Source organism: Bos indicus, chromosome 18, assembly GCF_029378745.1.
Source record: "Bos indicus isolate NIAB-ARS_2022 breed Sahiwal x Tharparkar chromosome 18, NIAB-ARS_B.indTharparkar_mat_pri_1.0, whole genome shotgun sequence".
Classification (NCBI taxonomy): Eukaryota; Metazoa; Chordata; class Mammalia; order Artiodactyla; family Bovidae; genus Bos; species Bos indicus.
In genome coordinates this window covers 8,937,587-8,964,010 of record NC_091777.1, presented here as the reverse complement: position 1 = coordinate 8,964,010, position 26,424 = coordinate 8,937,587, and the positions used below count along the sequence as shown (strand labels likewise).

The 26,424-nt window shown below is 51.5% G+C and overlaps 1 protein-coding gene across 1 annotated transcript in view; it reads right to left on the bottom strand.

Moving 5' to 3' along the window:
- Positions 1-23,636, bottom strand: part of PLCG2 (phospholipase C gamma 2) — a 157,785-nt gene extending 134,149 nt beyond the window's left edge. The window contains exons 1-2 of the mRNA XM_019979736.2: positions 23,514-23,636; positions 16,629-16,874 (exon numbers count right to left, since the gene is read on the bottom strand). Of these exons, the coding sequence (XP_019835295.2) occupies positions 16,629-16,812 (184 nt within the window). The 5' untranslated portion in view covers positions 16,813-16,874; positions 23,514-23,636. The remainder of the gene's footprint in view (positions 1-16,628; positions 16,875-23,513) is intronic.
- Positions 23,637-26,424: the final 2,788 nt, after the last annotated feature.

Below are 26,424 nucleotides of genomic sequence, written 5' to 3'. Positions count from 1 at the left end.
ATCGAGTCAGTGATGCCATCCAGCCATCTCACCCTCTGTCGTCCCCTTCTCCTCCTGCCCCCAATCCCTCCCAGCATCAGAGTCTTTTCCAATGAGTCAACTCTTCGCATGAGGTGGCCAAAGTACTGGAGCTTCAGCGTTAGCATCATTCCTTCCAAAGAAATCCCAGGGCTGATCTCCGGTAGCCAGGGCCTTTTCCTGGCTCACCAGCTGACCGATCTCTGGGAAGCACCAATGACAGGTCAGGTGTGGCCCAGGAGTGGGACTCCTCCTGGTGGGCAGAATCAATGGGTCCCTGCCTCTGGGAGCTCACTGCCTGGGATGACAGCCACCGGGGGCCTGGCTCCAGGGCCAGGCATTGCGGGGGGGCAAGGACAGTCGATACCAAGATTTCTGGCTTCAACTCCAACGTGCACAGTGCTTAGGTCTCTCCCAAGATGAAAAAAAGACATGTTACTTCATCAGCCCAACATGCAAAAATGTTCACTTACAGCTAAGCTAGACCGAGGTGTGGCAGCAGGAGGGTCTTTCCTGAAGGATTCAGCAGAGGATGGCTTCTAACAGCTCCCTCTCCTAGTCTGACATGCATAAGAGATCCGGGATCTGCCTTCCCAGGGCTTGGCCCTGCCCTCAGCCGCTCCCGGGGCGGCCTCGGGCTTCTCAGAGCAGATATGTCCACAGCCCAGCTGCCCCCTCCTCCTGTCCTCTCCTCTCCAACAGCCAGATGGACTTCTGGCGGGGACACTGAGATCCCCAACAACCCAGAGGGAAAGAGAATCCCGGCCACACTCCCAGGGTGTGTGTGGGAGAACTGGATGGACCACAACTAACCAGACATGTGCAGCGTCCTCTGGGGTGGGGCTGGGGGCTGGTGACTTGCAGGACAGACTTCAAGGGACATGCCCCCAAGAGATGAGGAAGATGCGTGAGCCACTGACAACAAGAGCAAAGCACACGGGGCACTCCCCTTTCCGACCTTTCTAAGTGCTTCACCTTCAGGAGCTCATCTGATCCTCCTGAAGACCGTCGAAGCTGGGCGCTCTCGTTCTCCCCATTTTACAGGTGAGGAAGCTGAGGCACAGAGTGGGAAGTCTCCGGCCCAAGCCACAGGGTCAGGATTCAAGCCCAAGGAGGCGCTCCAGTCCCCGCAGTTAACCAGGATACAATGCTGCCTCTCACACCCTCACAGCCGGGAAATAAGATGACACTTGGAATAGAAAGTGAGGGCTCTTAAATTCCAACAAAGTCCAGCTTGTCCATGGTTTCTGCGGCCACGTGGACACATCAATTGCCAAGCTTACCACTCTTCCCGTCCCTTGGGCCCCTTAAAGGGCAGCGTGTTGGCGTGCTACAGCTGCTGCAGCAAAATGGCCCCAACCAAAAACGTACTGTCTTCCACAACAGGAACGGACTGTCTCACAGCTCGGATCAAGGAGTTAGCAGGGGTGGCTCCTTCTGTGGCTGTGACAGGGAAACAACTCCCCAGTTTCCTTCTGGCTTCTGGTGATGCCAGCAATCCTCAATGGACTCATTTCCATTGAGTCCATGATGCCATCCAACCATCTCATCCTCTCTTGTTCACTTCTGCCCTCAGTCTTTCCCAGCATCAGGGTCTTTTCCAATGAGTCAGCTCTTCACATCAGGTGGCCAAAGTATTAGAGCTTCAGCATCAGTCCTTCCAATGAACATTCAGGGTTGACTTCCTTTAGGATTTACTGGATTGATCTCCTTGCAGCAAGGGACTCTCAAGTATTCTCCAACACCACAGTTCAAAAGCACCAATTCTTCAGCTCTCAGCCTTCTTTATGGTCCAATTCTCACAATCACTGGAGAAGGAAATGGCAACCCACTCCAGTATTCTTGCCTGAAAAACCCCATGGACAGAGGAGCCTGGTAGGCTACAGTCCATGGGGTCACAAAGAGTCGGACACAACTGAGTGACTTCACTCCCTCACTCACTCTCACATTCATACATGGCCACTGGAAAAACCGTAGCTTTGACTGTACGGACCTTTGTTGGCAAAGTGATATCTCTCAGCTTTTTAATACGCTGTCTAGGTTTGTCATAGCTTTTCTTCCAAGGAGCAAGTGTCTTTTAATTTCATGGCTGCAGCCATCATCCGCAGTGATTTTAGAGCCTAAGAAAATAAAGTCTTTCACTATTTCCACTGTTTCCCCTTCTGTTTGCCATCAAGTGATGGAACTGGATGCCATGATCTTAATTTTTTTTTTTAATATTGTGTGTACATCCTCTTAAATTATTTACTTATGCCTGTGCTAGGTCTTCCGGAGAAGGCAATGGCACCCCACTCCAGTACTCTTGCCTGGAAAATCCCATGGACGGAGGAGCCTGGTGGGCTGCAGTCCATGGGGTCTCGAAGAGTCGGACACGACTGAGCGACTTCACTTTCACTTTTCACTTTCGTGCACTGGAGAAGGAAATGGCAACCCACTCCGGTGTTCTTGCCTGGAGAATCCCAGGGACGGGGGAGCCTGGTGGGCTGCCGTCTATGGGGTCGCACAGAGTCGGACACGCCTGAAGCGACTTAGCAGTAGTAGTAGTAGTAGTGCTAGGTCTTCATTGCTACATGATGTCTTTCTCTAGTTTTGGGGAGTGGGGGCTACTCTTTGATGTGATGAGTGGGCTTCTCACTGTGGAGGCTTCTCTTGACAAGACGCACAGGCTCCAGAGCTTCAGGAGTTACGGCTCGTGGGCTCCAGAGGGCGGGCTCGGTCGTTGTGGTGCACGGGCTCAGTAGCCCCACAGCGTGTGGCTTTTCCTAGACCAGGCATCAGACCCCTGTCCCCTGGACTGGCAGGCGGACCCTCAACCACTGGAGCAACAGGGGAGTCCTGTCCTCTTTGTACAAGGACACCAGTCGCATGGGATTAGCGGCCCACTCTGTGCCAGTAGACCTCATCTTGGTTAATCACCTCTGCACTGACCAGATCTCCAAATAAGGCCACATTCAGAGGGCCTGGGGGTTAGGGCCTCACCACCTGAATTTGGAAGGGAGACACAGTCCACCCATAACAGGGACCCACCTCCACCCAGAAGCACTGAAGAAGCCAGACTGTGTTCTCCAGCAGGAGACCCACCTAATCCAGCCTCCACATCGAAGCTGATTGGAGAGGACACTGTTCTCAGAGGCAGCCAAGCCTCATGCGCTGGCTCAGAAGACCCAGCCTTTGGAGGCCTCGCTCGGGCATCCATCACTGGGAGGCTGGGAAACCTAAGCCTTTGCTGATGGGGCGACAGAGTCAAGGTGGAGGGCTTTGCTGGGGACGGTCTAACTGCGGCTCCAAGGAAACCTAAGAGGGCTAACGAGGCCCGTCTGTACAGGTAGACGTCATGACCACAGCGGTTTCCACCACAACGGGATGGGAGAGACCTCAATGCCACCACCTCCCGTTCCCAGGAGGCTCAGTGCAAAGGCTCTGCACTCCCCTTGAATTCCTGCAGGAGTCCCTAAATTCCTACAATCATTCTACTCTTGAGCCATCTGTGGGGCTACAGCCACGTCTGCATCCTCCAAAATGAGGGGCCGTGAAGAGCCTGGGTGACGCCCACCACGCCCATGTCCATCCTGCCTGGCACACAACAGACCACATTTCCCAGCCTCCTCTGCAGCCAGTCCTGTGCTAAGTTCTGGTCAACGGAAGGCGGGAGGGAAGAGGCACACTGTTTCCAGGCCTGACCCCCTAGAATGTCCTAAGCCATCCTCCACTCTTCCTCTTACCCCACATGCTGGCCGCACAGAGAGGGTCCTGCAGTGGCCTCAGACGCCTTAGGGGATGGTGGTGTCACAAGACCCCCAATCCCACTAGATCACGACTTGAGTGAAACATTTATATCAGGAAGGCATTTGTCTATACAAGCAGCTCATGCAACTCAATACCAGAAAAACAAACAACCCAATCACAAAGTGGGCAGAAGACCTAAAGAGTCATTTCCCCAAAGAAGACACACAGACGGCTAAGACACACATGAAAAGATGCACAACATCGCTCATTATCAGAGAAATGCAAATCAAAGCTACAGCGAGGTACCACTTCACACCAGTCAGAATGGCCATCATCAAAACGTCTACAAACAATAACGCTGGAGAGGGTGTGGAGAACAGGGAATGCTCTCCCACTGTTGGTGGGAATGCAAGTTGATACAGCCACTATGGATAACAGTATGGAGATTACTTTAAAAAACAAGGAATAAAGCTACCATCAGATCAGATCAGATCAGATCTGTCGCTCAGTCGTGTCCGACTCTGTGACCCATGAATTGCAGCACGCCAGGCCTCCCTGTCCATCACCAACTCCTGGAGTTCACCCAGACTCATGTCCATCGAGTCAGTGATGCCATCCAGCCATCTCATCCTCTGTCGTCTCCTTCTCCTCCTGCCCCCAATCCCTCCCAGCATCAGAGTCTTTTCCAATGAGTCAACTCTTCTCATGAGGTGGCCAAAGTACTGGAGTTTCAGCTTTACCTTCATTCCTTCCAAAGAAATCCCAGGGCTGATCTCCTTCAGAATGGACTGGTTGGATCTCCTTGCAGTCCAAGGGACTCTCAAGAGTCTTCTCCAACACCACAGTTCAAAAGCATCAATTCTTCAGCGCTCAGCCTTCTTCACAGTCCAACTCTCACATCCATACATGACCACAGGAAAAACCATAGCTTTGACTAGACGAACCTTTGTTGGCAAAGTAGTGTCTCTGCTTTTGAATATGCTATCTAGGTTGGTCATAACTTTCCTTCCAAGGAGCAAGCGTCTTTTAATTTCATGGCTGCAGTCACCATCTGCAGTGAGTTTGGAGCCCAGAAAAATAAAGTCTGACACTGTTTCCACTGTTTCCCCATCTATTTCCCATGAAGTGATGGGACTGGATGCCATGATCTTCGTTTTCTGAATGTTGAGCTTTAAGCCAACTTTTGCACTCTCCACTTTCACTTTCATCAAGAGGCTTTTGAGTTCCTCTTCACTTTCTGCCATAAGGGTGGTGTCATCTCCATATCTGACGTTATTGATATTTCTCCCGGCAATCTTGATTCCAGCTTGTGTTTCTTCCAGCCCAGCGTTTCTCATGATGTACTCTGCATATAAGTTAAATAAACAGGGTGACAACATACAGCCTTGACGAACTCCTTTTCCTATTTGGAACCAGTCTGTTGTTCCATGTCCAGTTCTAACTGTTGCTTCCTGACCTGCATATAGGTTTCTCAAGAGGCAGATGAGGTGGTCTGGTATTCCCATCTCTTTCAGAATTTTCCACAGTTTATTGTGATCCACACAGTCAAAGCCTTTGGCATAGTCAATAAAACAGAAATAGATGCTTTTCTGGAACTCTCTTGCTTTTTTCATGATCCAGCGGATGTTGGCAATTTGATCTCTGGTTCCTCTGCCTTTTCTAAAACCAGGTTGAACATCAGGAAGTTCACGGTTCACGTATTGCTGAAGCCTGGCTTGGAGAATTTTGAGCATTACTTTACTAGCGTGTGAGATGAGTGCAATTGTGTGGTACTTTGAGCATTCTTTGGCATTGCCTTTCTTTGGGATTGGAATGAAAACTGATCTTTTCCAGTCCTGTGGCCACTGCTGAGTTTTCCAAATTTGCTGGCATATTGAATGCAGCACTTTCACAGCATCATCTTTCAGGATCTGAAATAGCTCAACTGGAATTCCATCACCTCCACTAGCTTTGTTCATAGTGATGCTTTCTAAGGACCACTTGACTTCACATTCCAGGATGTCTGGCTCTAGGTCAGTGATCACACCATCGTGATTATCTGGGTCATGAAGATCTTTTTGTACAGTTCTGTGTATTCTTGCCATCTCTTCTTAATATCTTCTGCTTCTGTTAGGTCCATACCATTTCTGTCCTTTATCGAGCCCATCTTTGCATGAAATGTTCCTTTGGTATCTCTGATTTTCTTGAAGAGATCTCTAGTCTTTCCCATTCTGTTGTTTTCCTCTATTTCTTTGCATTGATCACTGAAGAAGGCTTTCTTATCTCTTCTTGCTATTCTTTGGAATTCTGCATTCAGATGCTTATATCTTTCCTTTTCTCCTTTGCTTTTCACTTCTCTTCTTTTCACAGCTATTTGTAAGGCCTTCCCAGACAGCCATTTTGCTTTTTTGCATTTTTTTCCCAGGGGGATGGTCTTGATCCCTGTCTCCTGAACAATATCATGAACCTCATTCCATAGTTCATCAGGCACTCTGTCCATCAGATCTAGACCCTTAAATCTATTTCTCACTTCCACTGTATAATCATGAGGGATTTGATTTAGGTCATACCTGAATGGGCAATCCCACTACTGGGCACATGCCCTGAGGAAACCATAACTGAAAAAGACACATGCACCCCAACGTCTGCTGCAGCACTATGTACAATAGCTGGGACATGGAAGCAACCCAGATGTCCATCAACAGTTGAGACGATAAAGAAATTATGTACATATACACAATGGAATGTTACTCAGCTAGAAAAACGAATGCACTTGAGTCAGTCCCAACGAGGTGGACAAACCTAGAGCCTATTATACAAAGTGCAGCAAGGCAGAAAGAGAAAGAGAAATGTCATGTAGTAACACACAAACGGAGTCTAGGGAGGTGGTACTGATGCACCTGTGTGCAGCCAGTGACAGAGACACAGATGCGGTGAACTGCCCTGTGGGCCGAGGGGAAGGACAGGCTGGGATGAGCGGAGAGCACGGCAGAGGCACACATGCACACCACAGGGCGTGAGACAGACAGACGGTGGGGATTTGCTGTGTGACTCGGGGAGCTGAAACCAGGGTTCTGTGACAACCGAGAGGGCGGGATGGGGCGGGAGGTCCAAGAGGCAGGGGACACATGTGGCTGATTCACGCTGATGTATGGCAGTACCCAACACAATATTGTAAAGCAATTATCCTGCAATTAAAAATAAATTTAAAAAGTAATTTTAAAGAAGACATTTGTCACTGCCATTCGTCTACCCAGACGAATATGGAAGCTTCAGTGCTGTGCCCTCAGCCAGGAATGCTCCCCCCAGGCCCCGGCCAGAGCTTCCCACGGCTCCCTTATCACTTTCAAGTCTCAGCTCAAACGTCACCTCCATGGACATGCTTCCCTGAGGCCTGACTCCTAACACTGGGCTCTTTGCTGGTTACTCTGTCATGCGCTCTGCTTCTTCCTTCCCTGGCATCCCACACAGTCCTGAATGCTTAGTCTGGCCTCTTCTGTCTTTCCTGCGACACCGTAAGCTCCTCTGGGGCCCCACCGTACCACTCACCCGGCGTCCCCAGTGACAAGGCTCATATGCGACACACCCCAATCCTCTGAGTGTTTGCTAAGTCAAAGAAGGGACCAGGGGACCCCACCGTCCCACTCACCCGGCGTCCCCAGTGACAAGGCTCATACGCAACACACCCCAACCCTCTGAGTGTTTGCTAAGTCAAAGACGGGACCAGGGGCCCCACCGTCCCACTCACCCGGCGTCCCCAGTGACAAGGCTCATATCCGACACACCCCAATCCTCTGAGTGTTTGCTAAGTCAAAGAAGGGACCGGGGGCCCCACCGTCCCACTCACCCGGCGTCCCCAGTGACAAGGCTCATACGCGACACACCCCAATCCTCTGAGTGTTTGCTAAGTCAAAGAAGGGACCAGGGGACCCCACCGTCCCACTCACCCGGCGTCCCCAGTGACAAGGCTCATACGCGACACACCCCAACCCTCTGAGTGTTTGCTAAGTCAAAGAAGGGACCAGGGGACCCCACCGTCCCACTCACCCGGCGTCCCCAGTGACAAGGCTCATATGCGACACATCCCAACCCTCTGAGTGTTTGCTAAGTCAAAGAAGGGACCAGGGGACCCCACCGTCCCACTCACCCGGCGTCCCCAGTGACAAGGCTCATACGCGACACACCCCAACCCTCTGAGTGTTTGCTAAGTCAAAGAAGGGACCAGGGGACCCCACCGTCCCACTCACCCGGCGTCCCCAGTGACAAGGCTCATATGCGACACACCCCAACCCTCTGAGTGTTTGCTAAGTCAAAGAAGGGACCAGGGGACCCCACCGTCCCACTCACCCGGCGTCCCCAGTGACAAGGCTCATATGCGACACACCCCAACCCTCTGAGTGTTTGCTAAGTCAAAGAAGGGACCAGGGACTTCCCTGGTGGTCCAGCGGTTAGGCTCTGAGCCGCCAATGCGAGGGGACGGGTGTGATTTCTGGTCAAGGATCTAAGATCCCATATGCCACACAGCATGGCCAAATACATTTTTAAAAAATAACAACAAAGGGATGAATTCTAAGGATGTCAAGTGATCATCACCCAGGACAGAAGACAATGCTTGAATGGTCACAGAAACCAATTCCTCAGCTGAATGGCAGACAGGTAGGTCTGTATCAGTGTCAGGGAAAAGAACACCAGTTCTGTTCCTCACACCAGCAGGCTCCACGTGGACAACTGGTACCTGGGAAGGGGAGCAGGACGACCCATGCGGATGCAGGAAAACAACGATTTCATTATGTGAACGGACACTCTCACAGTCCACCTCATCCTTCCCACAACGCCATTTCCCTTTATGTCTGATGCTGGCGAGAGCAGTGACTACTTGAGCACCTGTCTCCTCTGTGTGACTGAGAGCAGATTATAGGGATTATTTTATTTAATTCTTTAATTATTTCATTTAATCCTTTAATTCCCCTACACAAACACACACACACAAACACACATATACACTGGAATACTACTCAGTCATAAAAAAGAATGGAATAATGCCATTTGCAAATAGATGGTGAAACAATGGAAACAGTGAGAGACTTTATTTTCTTGGGCTCCAAAATCACTGCAGATGGTGACTGCAGCCATGAAATTAAAAGATGCTTGCTCCTTGGAAGAAAAGTTATGAGCAACCTGCTGCTGCTAAGTTGCTGCTAAGTCGCTTTAGTCGTGTCCGACTCTGTGCAACACCATAGATGGCAACCCACCAGGCTCCCCTGTCCCTGGGATTCTCCAGGCAAGAACACTGGAGTGGGTTGCCATTTCCTTCTCCAGTGCATGAAAGTGAAAAGTGAAAGTGAAGTCACTCAGTCATGTTCGACTCTTAGTGACCCCACGGACTGCAGCCCACCAGGCTCCTCCGTCCAAGGGATTTTCCAGGCAAGAGTACTGGAGTGGGGTGCCATTGCCTTCTCTGATGAGCAACCTAGACAGCATATTAAAAAGCAAAGACATTACTTTGCCAACAAAGGTCTGTCTAGTCAAAGCTATGGTTTTTCCATTAGTCATGTATGGATGTGAGAGTTGGACTATAAAGAAAGCTTAGTGCCAGAGAATTGATGCTTTGGAACTGAGGTGTTGGAGAAGACTCTTGAGAGCTCCTTGGACTCCAAGGAGATCCAACCAGTCCATCCTAAAGGAAATCAGTCCTGAATATTCATTGGAAGGACTGATGGTGAAGCTGAACTCCAATACTTTGGCTACCTGATGCGAAGAACTGACTCAAAGAAAAGACCCTGATGCTGGGAAAGATTGTAGGCAGGAGGAGAAGGGGATGACAGAGGATGAGATGGTTGGATGGTATCACCAACTCAATGGATGTGAGTTTGAGCATGCTCTGGGAGTTGGTGATGGACAGGGAAGCCTGGTGTGCTGCATGCAGTTCATGGGGTCCCAAAGAGTTGGACATGGCTGAGCAACTGGACTGAACTGAATGGCATTTGCAGCAACATGGATGGAGCTAGAGATGATCATACTAAGTGAAGTGAGACAGAGAAAGACAAGTATCATACGCTATCCTTTATCTGTGGAGTCAAAACAATGATACAAATGAACTTATTTATAAGCAGAGTCACTGACACCGAAGACAAGCTATGGCTATCAAAGGGCAAAAAGAGGGTAGGGATAAATTAGGAGGTTGAGATTAATACGACACTACATCAACAAGGACCTATAACCACTGCTTTGTAATACACTGGGAGTACTGGCTGAACCTTATTTCTGATGGGACACTTGACTGATGGAGCTCGGGGACCACTTTCAGACAATGGATTTTGTGGATGGAAAATGCCGGTGAAACAACACCTGCTCCAGTTTCAAAAACACATTGTTAAAATAAGAACTTTGCCAAATACTCTTTTTTTAAATGGATAAGTACCTCAAAGATGGATCTCAGAGGAAGGCTAGATAGAGGACGAGCCCATTTCAGTGCCCGCGTTGGGTCCACACTCGTCCCCACCGTGGGGGCTCCAGCAGGCACGTCTGGCTTCCAGCTAGCCAGGCACCTCTCAAGTGTCCTCCCCTTGGCATCTCAGCACCGGGCAGGGCACGTCCTCTGTGAGAAGAAGGAATCAGTGCCTTCCCTCTTGCTGTAACAAAGGCTGAGTGAGGCCATCCTCCTTCGGTCCACAGCAGGGTGCCCCACTACCCCATACAGAACTCAGACATCTCTGAGATCACACAGGAGGAGAAGGCAACGCAGAACAGAAGACACGAGACTCCAAAAGGCAGGTAGAACGAAAGCAAACTGGGGCGCTGCCCCTGCCTGGCCATGTGGCCTTGGGCATGTCACCGAGTCTCCCAGGACTCAGTTTCCTCATAAATAAAGTGGGTATGGTTCCTGCTCACAGGGTCACTGTGAGGATTTAAAGAGCAGTGACGCGTGATGTATCCACACAGAGACTAGGACACGGAGAGCACTCAGAGGCGGCCCTCATCACCAACAACATCATCACCATCGTCATCATGCACTTATTATTAGGCAGGCAAGCCAAGAGCCTAATACTAGGGAAGCAGAACAGCCCCTGTTTGTGAGCACCCCTCACTCACAGACAGCCACCACTTGCCGAAAATAAGCAGATAGAGAAAATGTGCACACGCAGAAGTGAAAGCCTGAGAACAGCGCCCATCCAGTCAGATGGACATGGTCCACGCCTCACAGCTGGCTCATCACACAACCAGCCCCGTCCACACCCCGCGGGCAGGCGGCACCACTGTGGCTCCCAGGATACGTCCCAGGCCACGCTCCCAAGCGGACAAGGTGCCAGCGGACCCCAAAGCTCACCTCAGGAAGGTGCTCTGGCGGACTCCCTTCTAGTTGGAGTCTGTTCCCCTAGCGCCCGGAGGGAAAGAAAAACCAGAGGCAGGACTTCCAGCACAAGCTCCCGCCCCACACCCAGAGATTGGCAGGAGGCCCACACAGGAGGGAACCCAGTGCACCATCCTGCCCAGCGGCCTCGGAAAGTCAACAGGAGAATGATGGCCAAGACGTGAGTGTCCGGCTGAAGTTCATCTTCTTTGTCAGAAGCCAGGCCTTGGGAGTCCTACTGTTTAAAATATGCACCTTTTATATACAGATAAAATATATAAATACATACAAAAACATACTTAAATAAAATCCACTTGCTTCTCACCCTTATCTCATTGACTGTCATCTCACTTGACCAACAGAGAAACTGAGGCACAGACAGGTCAAGCAAACCTGCCTCAGATCACACAGCTCCTAGGAGGTGGTGGAGCGGGGATCTGAACTATGAGCCTGGACCCAGAGTCCAGGTGTCCTCGTGGTCGTTTGGCACCAAGGTGGCTGCTGTCAACTTTCTCCCCACCTGGGCAGGTCTCATCTTCTCCAAGAGGAGATTCCCCATTCTTTGAACCTGAGCTGGCCCCGCGGACCTGAACAAGTGACTTTCTCAGGCTAGGTCACAAGAAGCCCTGTGACTCCTGGAACACACATCCCGGGGGGATACCAGGCACCGTGTAAGTAGCCCGATGACCCTGGGACTGCCACGCAGTAGGTGCTCAGCCAACATTTTCAGCTGAGCCTGGGCTACCGGCCATCATCACCACAGCACCAGACACAGGAGCAAAGATTCTGGAAACTTCCAGACCAGGGGACATGCCAGCCAAGTACCACCTCAGTCCAGGCCACAGAGAGAAGAACCACCCAGCTGTTGTTGCTGATGTTCAGTCACTAAGTCGTGTCTGACTCTTTTGCCACCCCATGGACTAAAGCTCACCAGGCTCCTCTATCTGTGGGATTTCACCTGTTTCCTCCAGGACAGGGACCCCATCCCTTCCTCCTCTCTCTTAGCAAAACTGGGGGGCCGGGTATGATGGCAAATATGGGCGTGGCACTGCACACGGAACAGCTCTGTCATGACACGGTCCAAGGGGGAATGTGTGACATTTTACGGTTCTAAGCAAAGCAAACACATGACTTCAGACCAAAGTTTTTTAATTTTTCAGGAAGAAATACACTTTTTCTTCTTCCTTTTTAACATTTTTTTTTTAATTTTACATGGCTGTGCCAGGGCTTAGTCGTGGCATGCGGGATATAGTTCCCTGACCAGGAATTGTGCTTCTCAGGTGGCTTAGTGGTAAAGAATTTGCCTGCCAACGCAGGAGACTCAGGAGATGTGGGTTTGATCCCTGGGTTGGGGAGATCCCCGAAGAAGGAAATGGCGATCCACTCGAGTATTCTTGCCTGGAAAATCCCAAGGACAGAGGAGCCTGGTGGGCTACAGTCCACAGGCTTGCAAAGGAGCTGGACACAGCTTAGCAACTAAACAACGACAACCCCCGCATTGAGGTGCAGAGTCTTAGCCACCGGACCACAAGGGGAGTCCCCAGGCCAGGGTTTCTATACTTATAATTCTATACTGGATAATTATTTGAGGTGGGGGCTGTCCTATGCATTGTAAGATGTTTAGTAGTACCCCTGGCCTCAACCTGCTAGATGCCAGAAGCAACCCCCTCCAAATAACCAGGACTAAAAGTATCTCCAGGCATTGCCGAATGCCCCCGCGTGGGTGGGACGGGATCACCCGGCTGAGAACCACTCCCTGCTGTGCACAGTGAGACCCGTGGGCGTCTGCCTTCACCCAGGCCCACACAGGAGGCTGTGACACCTGTCCAGAGGCCAGAGGCCACCTCCAATGACCCCAGAGCCACACACGGGTGCTGTCTTCTGCAGACCCCACAGTAACCTGCAGGCTCCTGCTGACTCAGACCCCTAAGGCAACACTATAGCTGGGGCCCCCAGGACACCACCTCTATATCAAGAGGCTGGAAATGAGGTGCTGAGTGGCCCCGTCCAGGGCTCAAAGGCCTGTTCTCTCTAGGTGGTCAGGAGAGCACCTTTTTAAAGCAATTTACCCCCAAATCGGCTTCTGTGTCACTTTACAAACACGACACAGCCATCTCACATAGGCTCGCCAGTGCAGTTCAAAAACACAAAGGTGTTCACACCACCCCTCGGCTGAAAACCCTTCAGTGGAGCCCTACTGCTCTCCGGAGAAAGTCCAAACACCTAAGCAAGACTCTGCTGCCCCGGACAGGCTGGCCGCCGCTCGTCACCCACAACAACGGCAAAAACAAAAGCAGCAGTTCGCACCGGTCCAGGGCTGCGCCCCGTGCTCAGCCTTCTGATCCAGCGACTCATCTGTTCATTCGCAGCGGTGACCCTGTGCGTGGACAGCAATATCGTCCCCATTCTGCAGACAGGAGAACCGGATCTCAGCAGGGGATGGAACGTGCCTACGCTCACGTGGCCTATCTCATCAAACCCTGCTGGGGTCAGGCTCCACGCTGTCTGTACCTAATCCAATAGTGCAGCTCTGTGAGGACTGGGGTCTAACTCAATGACTGCCGTTATCTCCAGCACCTAGAATAGTGCCTGGCAGAGCAGGCATTCAAATGTGGATAGATGCAAGGAGGGAGGGAAGCTACCGGTGAAGGAAAGAAGGAAGGCTGGAAGGAGGGGAGGGTGGAGGGGTGGGAGGACGGGCGGGTGGGAGGACGGGGAGTAGGAGGACGGGGAGTGGGAGGACGGGCGGGTGGGAGGACGGGCGGGTGGGAGGACGGCGAGTGAGTGGGAGGAGGGAGTTGCTAGAGCAGTACCTACCAAACTTGGCTAGCTATGAGGATCACCTGGGAAGCTCATTAAAATACTGAATCCCAACCACCCTGGTGAATGACAGTCATCCTTGGCCACCCCAAGGAGGAGGAGGAACTGCTCCTAGGGGTAACCAGGGAGAACCATAGGGTGTGGATTTCAGGAAGCAAAACCCTGTCTCACAACCATCAGGACCGTCAGGAGAAAGCTCCAGAGGCCTGCACACCTTCAAATGCCCCTCACCAGGTGCTTCTGGCGCTCGGCCAGCTGGCCGACACGGGCCGGCCATCCGCTCTCAGTGCGGGGGGGCACCTGTGTTTACCGTTGGGCCTGTCCTGCCCCTGCAGGCCCCCGCCCCCGCCCCAGCTGCCACAGGTCTCTGAGCCACCTGGGAGGTCTGAGGCCAATGTAAACAAAATCAGGGGGAAGGCCGGGCACTGTCAAAGCAGGCCCTCTGGCTCAGTGCTGTTGAAGGTCATCTTGGCTCCAGAGTCAGGAGAAACCTTTTGGGAAGCTATTTAGTCTCGCTCATGATAAAAGAAACCAAAGAGCCATGTCACACTATCAGAGTCCACCTGTGAACCGCCAAGTTCAGAACCCCATGGCAGTGTGGGAGGAGATGTGGAGAACTACAGGGGCCCCCACCACCTCAGGAGCTTCTACGGGATGTGATCCAACCGTCCTTTAAAGTTAAAAATAACTCGTGCCCTCTAACTCAGAAATTACACATGGAGGATGCTATCCTTCAGATAAACGCAACCTGCGTGCATGAAAGAATAATGCAAAGGTGACCCCCACACACAGCTGGTGGAAATGTAAAATAGTGCGGCCACTTGGGAAGCAGTCTGGGGGGTTCCTAAAATGATCAAACAAAGTTCCTGCATTGGCTGAGGGGCAGCCCTACCCCTGGGCACACACCCAGGAGAAACGAAAACACACAGCCGCACAAAAATTCATTCACGAAAGCTCACAGCGGCAGGATTCATACCCGCCAAAAAGAGCAAACAACCCAAATTTCCATCAGCAGATGAACGGGTCAACAAACTGTGGAATATTTGTAGAACGGAATATTACCCGGCCACGTAAAGGAATGAAGTCCTGAGACACACACAACACGGATGGATCGTGAAAACGTGGGAAACGCTCTGTTAAGTGAAAGAAGCCAGTCGCAGAAGGCCACACACTGTGTGATTCCTTCCATAGGAAGTGTCCAGAACAGGGCAATGGAAAGGAGATGAGAGGCTGCTTAGGGCAGGAGAGGTGGAGGAGGGCCAGATGGATGGCTGCAGGATACAGGGCTTCATTTAGGGGTGATGAAACGTTCTAAAAACTGTGGTGGCTGCACATACCTGGGAGTATACCAATCTGTGAATGGATGAATTATAAGGTATGTGAATTGTATCTCCATAAATCTGCTAGCAAAAGAAGAGAAGGATCCATGTACAGCTAATAGCAAAAGACTGGAAAAACCCAAAGCGTCCATCTCTAGGGGTTAAACTGTCACACTGTAGCCAGAATGCTATGTGGCGATGAAAGGAAAAGGCAGATCAATATGCTGATAAGAAACCACCTCAATGGTTAACTACCAGGGGGCTTCCCCTGGCAGCTCAGTGGTAAAGAATCTGCCTGCCGGTGCAGGAGAAACAGATTTAATCTCTGATCCAGGAAGATCCCACGTGCCTCAGAGCAACTAAGCCCGTGCACCATACCTATACAGCCTCTGCTCTAGAGCCGGGGGGCCACAGCTACTGAAGCCCGCGCCCCAGAGCCTGAGATCCACAGCAAGAGAAACCACTGCAAGGAGAAGCCTGCACACCACAGTAGAGAGTGGCCCCAGCTCGCCACAGCCAAAGAAAGGTCCAGGCAGCAACGAAGACCCAGCACAGCCAAAAATAAAGAAGTAAGTAAAAAATGTTTTAAAGAAAACTATTAAATTTAAAAAAGAAATCGAAGTGCAGAAGTATGTGCAGTAGGTACTTATTTGTGTAAAAAAACAACACACACACATCACGCAAGCACAGAATACATCTAGAAGACCACAGAACCTGGGCAGGAGCTGGCCTCTGGAGCCTGGGGTGGGACTGGGGAAGACAGACATTCATTTATGAATTGTCTGATTTTCCCCCAAGTGTATGCTTTAATTTCTCAATTTAAAAGAAGTCAATAAAAACTCATTTAAGCAAGTCTCTGCAACTGTACATTGCTTAAGTCTCTGGACTCTGAGTGAAAAAGGGGGCTTAGGAACTTGAGGATCTGAACCCACTGCCCAACGTAAGGGGGGAGGAAAAAAGAAGCCGCCTCCACTCGGAGCAGAGCTTCACTGGAGGGCTCCACACACTCAGCGATGTGCTCTGTCCACATGGAGTAAAGCACAGGCCTCTAGCTCTGCTGTCTGCACTAAAACACACATCTGGCTACCAAGCGATGACTCCACAAGCTCTGGCCAGTGAGCCTTCAAGAGGGCACACGGCTTGACCATCAACGCAGACCGAACAGTCCCCGATGCCGTGAGATGGTGCGCTCAGCCCCCAGCAGCCCAGGAGAGCTGTCTAGAGGTCATTTCCAAGCTGGCCCACGCACGCTTCCGCTCCTTCACCAGGGCTTTCCTGGCCGACATCCCCCACCTGCCCCAAACCCCATCAGAGACCCAGACAAAGCGACGCCACTTTTCCTTTTCAGAAGAAGGTGTCGAACCAACGACGGCTGCAGGGCCCACTGCCCGGGCGGGGAGGCGAGAGGTACTCACGGAAGCCCTCGATCTTGTCGGCCGTCTTGCTCCAGGCCACCTGCCGCGTCTCCATGATCACCTGGACGGTCCTCCGCTCCGGGGTGGACTTGCGGAAGCTGAACACGGTCATGACGGTGCCCAGCTCCAGGGCCCGCTTGATCTGACTCTTCTCATACTCCGGGAGGGTGTCCACGTTGGCCATGGTGCTCGCCGTCGTCTGCTGCCCAGTGGGGGAGGCGAGGAGGAAGCGGGTGAACAAGGAGGCTGGAGGGAGGAAGCAAGGGGGAACTGGTTTCAGTTAACTGAGCGGGCTTCGGTTAACAGGAGGAAGCTTCAGAAGCCAAAACCTGTCTCATGCCCATCAGGATGAGCTTGGGGAGAAGGCGCTGGTGGCAGGGGGGCTCACCAGCCGCTCAGACGTTTAAATGGAAGCAAGGTGTGGGTGGAGCCCTTGATCTCTGTGACCCAACCGTTATCCCGGCTTTGAATAACCAAATCACCCCAACCTGGCCGCCACCTCTCCCTCCCCACGCAGCTTTATGCTGTAGAATATTTGAATAGCCAAAGAAGCCCAGGCTGGCTCCTGTCCCCAACCCCGACACCCACCCAGAGACTTCGAACCACCCCTTTACTTCCCGAGTGGAGCTGGGAATAGAGAAAAACCTTCCAAATGGGTCCGTGGAGACCTCTGCATGGAAATGGAGCAGAAAGGGCAGAAAACAGCAGGGCCCGGCAGCCCCGCGTGTAGGCTCCCGCTGACCGTGTGGCCCTGGGCAGGCCGCGTGACCCCTGGGAGCCCGACTCTGACCGGGACAGTCAGGAAGCCACCAGCGCAGCACCTGGTGTGCGGCTCGGCTTCCGGGGGTGTCCCTGGTGACCCCTCATCCTCCTGAACAGTCACAGCTTCCCAGATCTCAGAGCCTCCCTTGTCTGGCTCCTCTTACGCCCACATCTAGCCCACCAGCAAACCCAGAAAGCAGTGGGTCTCCCTGCTTCCCTGCTCCCTCCAGGGGTCTTATACACGTGGGTCACTCTGGCCGCCTGCTCCCACCCCAGACCCTGGAGTGAACTCTGAGACCAGGAATCAAAAGGATGCTTTAAGAAGAAGAGTGAAAGGGGCCGTAGGCACACCTGCGGCTGATTCATGTTGATGTGTGGCCGAAACCAACACGGTATTATACAGCAATTATCCTCCGATTAAAAATTAATGAATTAAAAAAAAACAAAACAAGAGTGGGACTTCCCTGGTGGTGCAGTGGATAAGATTCCACCTGCCAACGGGGAGGACACAGGTCAGGCTTAGCTCCTGTTACTGTCCACCGTTTCCTGTATCTTTTCTCCCCCTTTCCCACTCAGTCTTCATATATATATATATATATATATATATATTGGAGTATCGTTGTTTTACAATGTTGTGTAAGCTTCTGCTGTACAACAAAGTGAATCAGCTATGCGTGTACCACACACTGGAGAAGGAGGTGGCAAACCACTCCGGTATTCTTGCCTGGGAAATCCCATGGACAGAGGAGCCTGGCAGGCTGCAGTCCATGGGGTCGCACAGTCAGACACGACTGAGAAGGCACACGTGTGCATATTCCATGTATCCGTTCCCTTTAGGACCTCCCTCCCACCCCCTAGCCCACCCCACCCCTGGAGGTCAGCACGAGCTCAGCTCCCTGTGCCCCGCAGCAGTGCCCCACGAGCTCTTCATTCCACGCGTGGTAGGGAGTGTACGTGTCAGCATCGCTTTCTCAGGGCGTCCCACCCTGCCCTTCCTCCCCCGTGCCCACAGCCATTCTCTACACCTGCATCTCTATCCCTGTATCTTTCTTATCTCGTCCCCACCTCCAAACCCCTTTAGGCTCCCACAGTTCTTACTTCGCAGAGAAGCTGGGTGTTCAGCCAGGGCTGCCTGGGCCTCCCCACAGCCTCTGTGCCAAGCTGCTCCAAATCAGGGCCTCAGCTGTTCCAGCTGTATAATGGGAATAACACCACCCTCGAGGGGCTCTGGATGGACTAGACCCCACAATGTTTGTACAGCCCCCAGTCAATCCTATAGGAAATCAACCCTGAATATTCACTGGGAGGACTGATGCCGAAGCTCCCAATACTCTGACCACCTGATGCACAGAGCCAAGTCACTGGAAAAGACCCTGATGCTGGGAAAGATTGAGGACAGAAGGAGAAGGGGATGACAGAGGATAAGAACTTGGACGGCATTACCAACTCAATGGACACGAGTTTGAGCCAACTCCGGGAGATGGTGAAGGACAGGGATGCCTGGCGTGCTGCAGTCCACAGAGTCACAGAGAGTTGGACACGACCGAGCGACTGAACAACAACACAAACAGCATCTAGCAGGGCCTCCGATGATATTAATCGGCCAGCTGATCAAAGCATTAACCAAGGGTCACCTCCACGACAGGCATGGACAGCGGACTCGCACGCAAACGAGGGGTGAGGCCCGGGCCCGGGCCCTGTCCTTTGCCCCCTTTACCCTCCACCCACAGCCGGGGCACCTCCCAGGTGTGCTGACAGCCCAGCAATAAAGTCACGAATTACACCTGCTCTCCACCCATCAGGAAACGCCAGCTCCATGATTCTGCAGAAGCAGAGACGTGGGGGTCTCAAGGGAGCAGCAGGACGGGGTCCCCAGCTGAGTCTAAGGTGAGGCTGGGAACTTAACAGTGCTCAGAGGAAGCTTCTAGGGGAAGACAGATCTGAATCCAATCTTTAAAAGAGATGAAGCGGAAGGGGACGGTGCTCTAGTCGAAGGAACTGGCTAAAACAAAAGCCCAGGGGCCAAGGATGTGCAGGAACCCTGCCTGATCCGAGCCTCCCGCCTCACCACCCCCTATTCCAGGTCAGGGGATGAGCAAGGGGCCTGAGGCCGGTCTCCGCCCTGGAAAACCTGCTGTTCATTGGCCCTCCCGGGTGCCTGCACCTGCCGTATCAGATTCATCTCATTTATCTCAGAAATACTGGCGCTGCAAACTCAAGGCCTGAGAGGTGAAATCACGTGATCAAGGTCATGGAGACATGTGGCAACATCAGGATGGGAACCCCATGGCCCTGCTCCTTCAGCAACCCCCTTCTAGAATTCACAATCTGGTCAGATAGTAACTAACTGCTCAGAGATATCAAAGGACTCGTCCAAGGTCACACAGCTGCAAAGTGTCAGAAGCAGGACAATGCTCTCGAGTTCCCCACTCCCAGGTGCAGCAGGGCGCAAATAGGAAACATACCACCTCTCACAACACCGCCACGTAAGCCAGCCGACCTGGAAGCACGACCCTCGGTCCTTTCTGACTCTGGGAGGGCCCTGCACTAACCTTCCCAGGATTCTGGTCACTCCCCATTCAGAAGCCAGTGGACTGGCTCAACCATAAACATCAAGTCTCTCATGTCCTTCTCTAAGAACCAGGAAAGCATCCTTACGGCCACAAGATCCCTGGAGTCAACCACTAAAGTCCACCAGCTCCCAACTCGGGCTTTCAGGGTTCAACGCTTCAGCAACTAAGACAAGGTCTCCAAGGCCTTGACCCCGGAGGAGGGCACTAGCCATCACCGGCAACTTCTATTTTGCTTCTGCTTTCAAAAAAAAAAAAAATGAAATAGGCTTGAAATCCCTTTCTTGTTCCTGTTTCTCATCCTCCCTGGGTAATTTTATAAAATGACTTACGGTGTTAAACACAAATGAGGCCGAGATTTAATAAGATCCTACTTTTCATGTTCTCCTCTTTGAAATAAACTTCTGGGAAAGACAAATTATCATATGACATCGTTTTTATGTGGAATAAGGGACAAATGAAGTCATCTACAAAGCAAATAAAGAGTCACAGATGTAGAAAACTTATGGTTCCTGGGCGAAAGGGGAGCATAGATTGAGACTGGTATTGACACATGCCCACTACTATACATAGAGGAGGTAACTAATAAGGACCTACCGGATAGCTCAGGGAACTCTACTGAACACTCTGTAATGACCTCTATGGGAAAGAATCTAAAAAAGAGTAAATATATGTATATATATATGGGCTTCCTCAGTGGCTCAACTGTAAAGAATCAGCCTGCAAGGCAGGAGACATGGCTTTGATCCCTGGGTCGGGGAGATCCCCTGGAGGAGGACATGGCAACCCACTCCAGTGTTCTTGCCATGGAAAATCCCGTGAACAGAGGAGACTGGCAGGCTACAGTCCATAGGATGGCAGAGTCGAGACAACGGAAGCGACTGAGCACACATAACACATGTGTATATATATAACTGATCCATTTTGCTGTACAGCAGAAACTAACACATTTTAAGTCAACTATATTACAATAAAGATTAAAAAAAAAATAATGCAAGGACCCAGAACCAGGAAACAGGAGAGTTTTCTTCTCTTTAAGGCTCTCTGCACACGTCAGAGCAGGGCAGGATTTCATACAAAATCCCACAAGTCAATTCTCTTGGACACCTGGCACAGTCGCATCCCTGAGAGAGGACAGCCCCTCTGAGGGCAGGAGGGGTGTTACCACTGCATGTCACACCCACCTGCAGAAACAGGGTTACTCATATTCTCACTGGAGGAACTCAGCAGGGTCAGCCATGGCACGTACGGGTGTGCCTTAGTTGCACTTTTTTTGGGGGGGGCAACCTGCGAGCATCTATTAAAACGTAAAACATGCATCTGCTTTGATCCAGCATTGTGCAGAAAAATGCACAAAATTATCTGTAAGAGGAAAGAACAGGAAACAATTCAGCTGCTCATGAATGGGTTGGGGGGGTGCGGTATCCCTTACATGACGGGACACACATGTTAAAGAATTGTTGTTTAGCTGCTCAGTCACATCCGACTCTTACGACCCCACAAGCTGTAGCCCACCAGGCTCCCCTGTCCATGGGATTTCACAGACAGTAATACTAGAGTGGGTTGCCATTTCCATCTCCTGAGGATCCTCTTGATCCAGGGATCAAACTCATGTCTCCTGAATTGGCAGGCAGATTCTTTACCACTGAGCCACCCGGGAAGTGAAGTGAAGTGAAGTGAAATCGCTCAGTCGTGTCCCACTCTTTGCGACCATGACTGTAGCCTATCGGGCTCCTCCGTCCATGGGATTTTCCAGGCAAGAATACTGGAGTGGGTTGCCATTTCCTTCTCCACCAGGGAAGCCCACATTAAAGAATGTTCAGTAGCTACTGAAAAGGAGGAGGAAGATTTACAAGTACTGTGATCTGGAAAGATTTGTGAGGCAGATGAAAAACAGTTATAAACTAATAAATATTATTACATGTTTAAAAAGGCTGTCTTTTGCCATATGTGAAATAGATCATCAGTCCAGGTTCAATGCATGAGACAGGGCGCTCAGGGCCAATGCACTGGGATGACCTTGAGGGATGGGATGGGGAGGGAGGTGGGAGGGGGGTTCAGGATGGGGGACACATATACAACTGTGGCGGATTCATGTCAATGTATGGCAAAAACCACTACAATATTGTAATTAGCCTTCAATTAAAATAAATTAATTGTTTAATGATTTTTTTTTAAAGGCTGTCTGCTTATAAACCTAGGAGGAATGGTTATTTTTGGAGAGTGGGAGAAGGTAAAGGGTCTGACCATCAGCTTACGACTGATTTAAGTGCTAACATAATGGATGAGCTTTTCTGCTTTGAGTTTTTAGTGTTTTCTAAGTGAAGACACAGTTTCAAAAGTTTTCTCATTTTCAATTTTCCACCAATTCCACTCAGCCCAAGGGCCATTTATGGGGGTCCTGGCTTTGCCTCCTCCAAAGGAGTTTCACAAGCTTGGGGGGAAGGGGGTGAGCATCATTAGGCAATTTGAGCATCAGGGAACCCTGCAGTGGTGCACACTCGGCATTCGTCTCTAATAAAAAGAACTGCCTGGGATGGCCAGGGACTCAAGACTGCCTGCAAGCCTGTAGCTGCGGATGTTGGCCAGGGCCCCCACGCAGGGCCCTTAACCAGAGGGTCAAGAAGTGGCAGATGAGCCCCAACTCTGCATATAGCCCCGGGATGCAGGCCTGGGTGGCCCAAGTATCCAGGGGAAGAAAGTGGGGCTCAGAGAGTCTTCGACGTGCCCAAGGTTACACAGCTGGAACCGAAATTCTAATTACGTTGACTGACAAGGCCACCTGTTTCCCGTGCGAGTCACCCCCACCCGCCCAGCCCACACTTTCTTACTCTAGTTCAAGATCAGGGTGCTAGAAGAGCCATCCCAGGCCCCCTCTGGAATCCAGCTGCCAACACCCCCTCCCCATGAGTGCACACCCCGCTCGTCTTTCCCTCGAATTCTTCTGCTGTGGGGGTAACCACCTCTCCACGATTCCACAACATAACCAGGAAAACGCACAGTCGCACAAACATACTTATGCACACCACTGTGGGGCAGGACAGGGAACCCTGGATCCCCCGAAAACTCTCCAATCTCTCAGAGCAAGGGGCTGCGCCTTCCTTGGTATCGCTCGCCACCCACCCAGCCGCAACCACCTGTGTAGTGCGAGGAAGTGCCAGGGGCCGGCCGGCGCCTGGAGTCCACAAGCCGTGGGCACAGAGGTGGCCAGGAAACACGCCCGACTCCACGCGGGACCCCCAGGGCCACCGGAGCCTAGAACTCAGGCGCTGGCGCGAACCCCCGACCGCAAGCCGCGCCGCTTCCTCCGGTTCCCATTCAAAGCCGGGCTGCCCCGGGGCATCAACCGACGGAGTGGCGCCGGTCAGGGGTGAGGAAGTGGCCGTCCCCGCCCGGACGCTGGGCACAGCGAGCGGGGGGCCGGGCGGCGTGCCCCACCCCTGCCCGCGCCAGCTGAGTCCCACGCAGGACCCCCGCCCTGGACGCGGCTTTCCGGGAGCGCGTCCCCCGGGCGCACGTCCCCCGGGCGCCCCCGCCCGACCCGGCCACTCACCTGGCCGCGCCTCCGCCGCGGGTCCGGGCTCCGGGTCCCGCGCGCAGCCGCCCGCTGTCCAGGCTCCGGGCACTCCCTGCCGCGCACGCCCTCCGACGCGGGCGCTGCTACTTCTCCTTCGGCCGCGGCCGCGCGCCACGTGACTCCTCCGGGGCCGCCCCCTGCGCCCCGGCCCGCCCCACCCCCGGCCCCGAGGCGGGCCCAGCGCCGCCCACTGCTCAGAGCACCCAGGGCGCCGCGTGCTCCCTCCCCGAGGGCGGGCCAGCCTCGGGACCGCGCCTCCGCGGGCGGAGGAAGAAACTGAGGCAGCGGGAGGGGAATCCACCTGCCTGCCCCAGGTCTCTTGCAAGGTGGAGCGAGAACGTCCAGAGGGACCAGCATTTATGGAGCGCTTACTGCACACGTGTGCTTACTGCACACATGCATTCAATACGCTGCCCTGTAATCCCCGTGAATTGGCAGTTGATGGTCCTACTGTGAGATCGTCACTGAGTCTGCGCAGGTGTCTGACCGCCTCTTACTACATGGTGCAAACCACAAATACCCTAAGCTCAGCTTCCTCATCTGTCAGACAGGATCAAAGTCCCAAAAGTTTGTTCTAGGGAACGTGGAATACCAAGAGAGCTGACCTCTCGTTTTCCCAAGGAGAGATTCTTTTATGGCTCACTCTATAAACTTCTGAGCATATAGATGACACCGTCAAGTGCCTAGTGATGGGATTTAGTTGGTTTATTGAGCTACACCAAGCCTATTTCAAGTCGCATATTGTATGATGTAACATATTCTTTGAGAAATATCGCTCTTTTCCTCTTTCCTGTTTCACGGAGCTGTTTCATTCAGACCTTTCATATGCATCTTGGACGTGTCCGTTGTGACGAGAGCCAGCCTTTTTATCACCTATAGAGCTGTCAGGACACGTCAGGTTCTACTCCTGAGCCACTTGACTTACAGCATTTTTTAAAAATCTATGAATGTTGCTCTGGCATATTTTCAGTATGATATCTAAAGCCACAGGGCTCGTGTGCTGACTTTAGGCAAGCTGGACTCATTTGTCACTGCTCCTAGCCCAGGGGTGTACACTTGCTCTTTCCTATAGATCACTTATTGCACGGCTTTTTAAAGAAATCCTTGAAACCACTTGAAACCATGGGACCACCTCCCCAGGAATGATAAATCTGGGTTAAATTTCTTTGCTTTTTTTTTTTAAGAACTTCAGTTTATATTTCCATCAATCCTTTTTATCGTTTCTATTTTGGTACCTGTTACCTCATGTACATGATACAGTGGTACAACCGCGTACGTGTAGAATTTATTATTACAAAGTCCATGTGTGTAGTGGACCATGTTAAATTTCTTGCTGATCAGATGAAACTAAAGGCAATTGGCTTTGGAAACCACTGTGGGAAGCCCTGGCTCCTCTTCTCGGTCCAGACAGGTGCTGATTGGAGATCTCCCTGGTCCCCGGGAATCAAGCAAGAAAGAAGAACACGGAGCACCTACTTCAGCTTACTTTTCTTGTGAGCCTACAGCATTTTTGGAGTTAAAATGTCTGTTGTGTTTGAGATAGCAGTTTGATTTTTTTCATATTTTTAATTGCTTTTCCTCTTTTTCACGGTTTTCACTTTTTCAGGTGCACAGCTAAAGGAATCCAATGCGATGAATGGGAGTGTTTGGGGCTCCACGTCGCCTCTTTTTCTGCAACTCGTTTGTTCAGAATAAAGTCACTGAGATAGTAGCCCTGGTTCTGGGAAGGCTCAAATACAAAATGACATTTCTTCTCCAAGGCATAAGGGGTGGGGGGAGAAGCCACCCTGTATATTCAGATATACATGTGGTGGAAAGTCCCCATCACAAGTTAGCTATTCTAGGGCTCAAGGGCATTAAATGGGGGCGTGGGGGGCGATGGAAGCAGAGTTTGAACCCGAGTCTGTCTGGTGCTGGAGCCCGTGGGCGCACAGGCCTGTGACCCATCCCCGGCATTACTAGGAGGAATGCAGGCGGGGAGAAGTGCGCGTGTAACCACTCCGCTTAGATTCACAAATGGGTCAGGAAGTGACCTCAAAGGGTGGAGGGAACTTTCTTTTCCTTTTCATATAAAAAGAAAGAAGGCGGAGGGAGGGAATAATCTGAAAGAAAACTGTGTTTTAATCAGCATTGTCTGGACTTGCTATTCTGTCCCCCACCAGTCCTCAAGGATGATCGTGTTTTTCTTCATAACCCTTTTCCATGTGCTAGCAGCCATGGTGTATGGGACCATTAGCACCCCCAACCCTGTGCCTCAGTTTCCCTCTCTGCAAAAATGGGTATAATAACTGTACCTACCTCCCAGGGGTGATTAGAAGGATCAAATGAGACAACAAAGCGATAAAACAGCCAAAACAGTTCAGCCATCAGGATTGACTATTTTCAGTATTGTTATTGGAAGGAAGAAGAAAAAGGCCCATGCTGCAGTGAGAAAGTGTGGATTTGGAGGACATGGAGATCTGGGTTCAAATTCCAAGGCCACTTCCTTAGCTGTGTGACCTTAAGCTGGTCAGTTACCCTCTCTGAACCTTCAATTTCCCCATCATTCAACCTACTTTTGGGATACTGAGAACAGGCAACCTGTAGGGATGGAAAGTAGATTAGTAGTTGCCTGGGACTGAGGGGAACATGGGGGGTCTTGGAAGGGGTATAGGGTTTCTCTGTGGAGGGATGAAAATATTCTAAAATAGATTGTGACAATGGCTGAACAGCTCTGTGAAGATACTAAAGGCCACTGAACTGTAGGCTTTAGATGGGTGAACCGTATGTGATATGAATTATGTCTTAATAAAGCTATTGAAAAAGAAAATAACCTACCTTAGAAGGCTGTTTAAAGAATGAATGGCTAACACAGCTTAGCACAACACAGCCTTCAATAAAGTAGCAG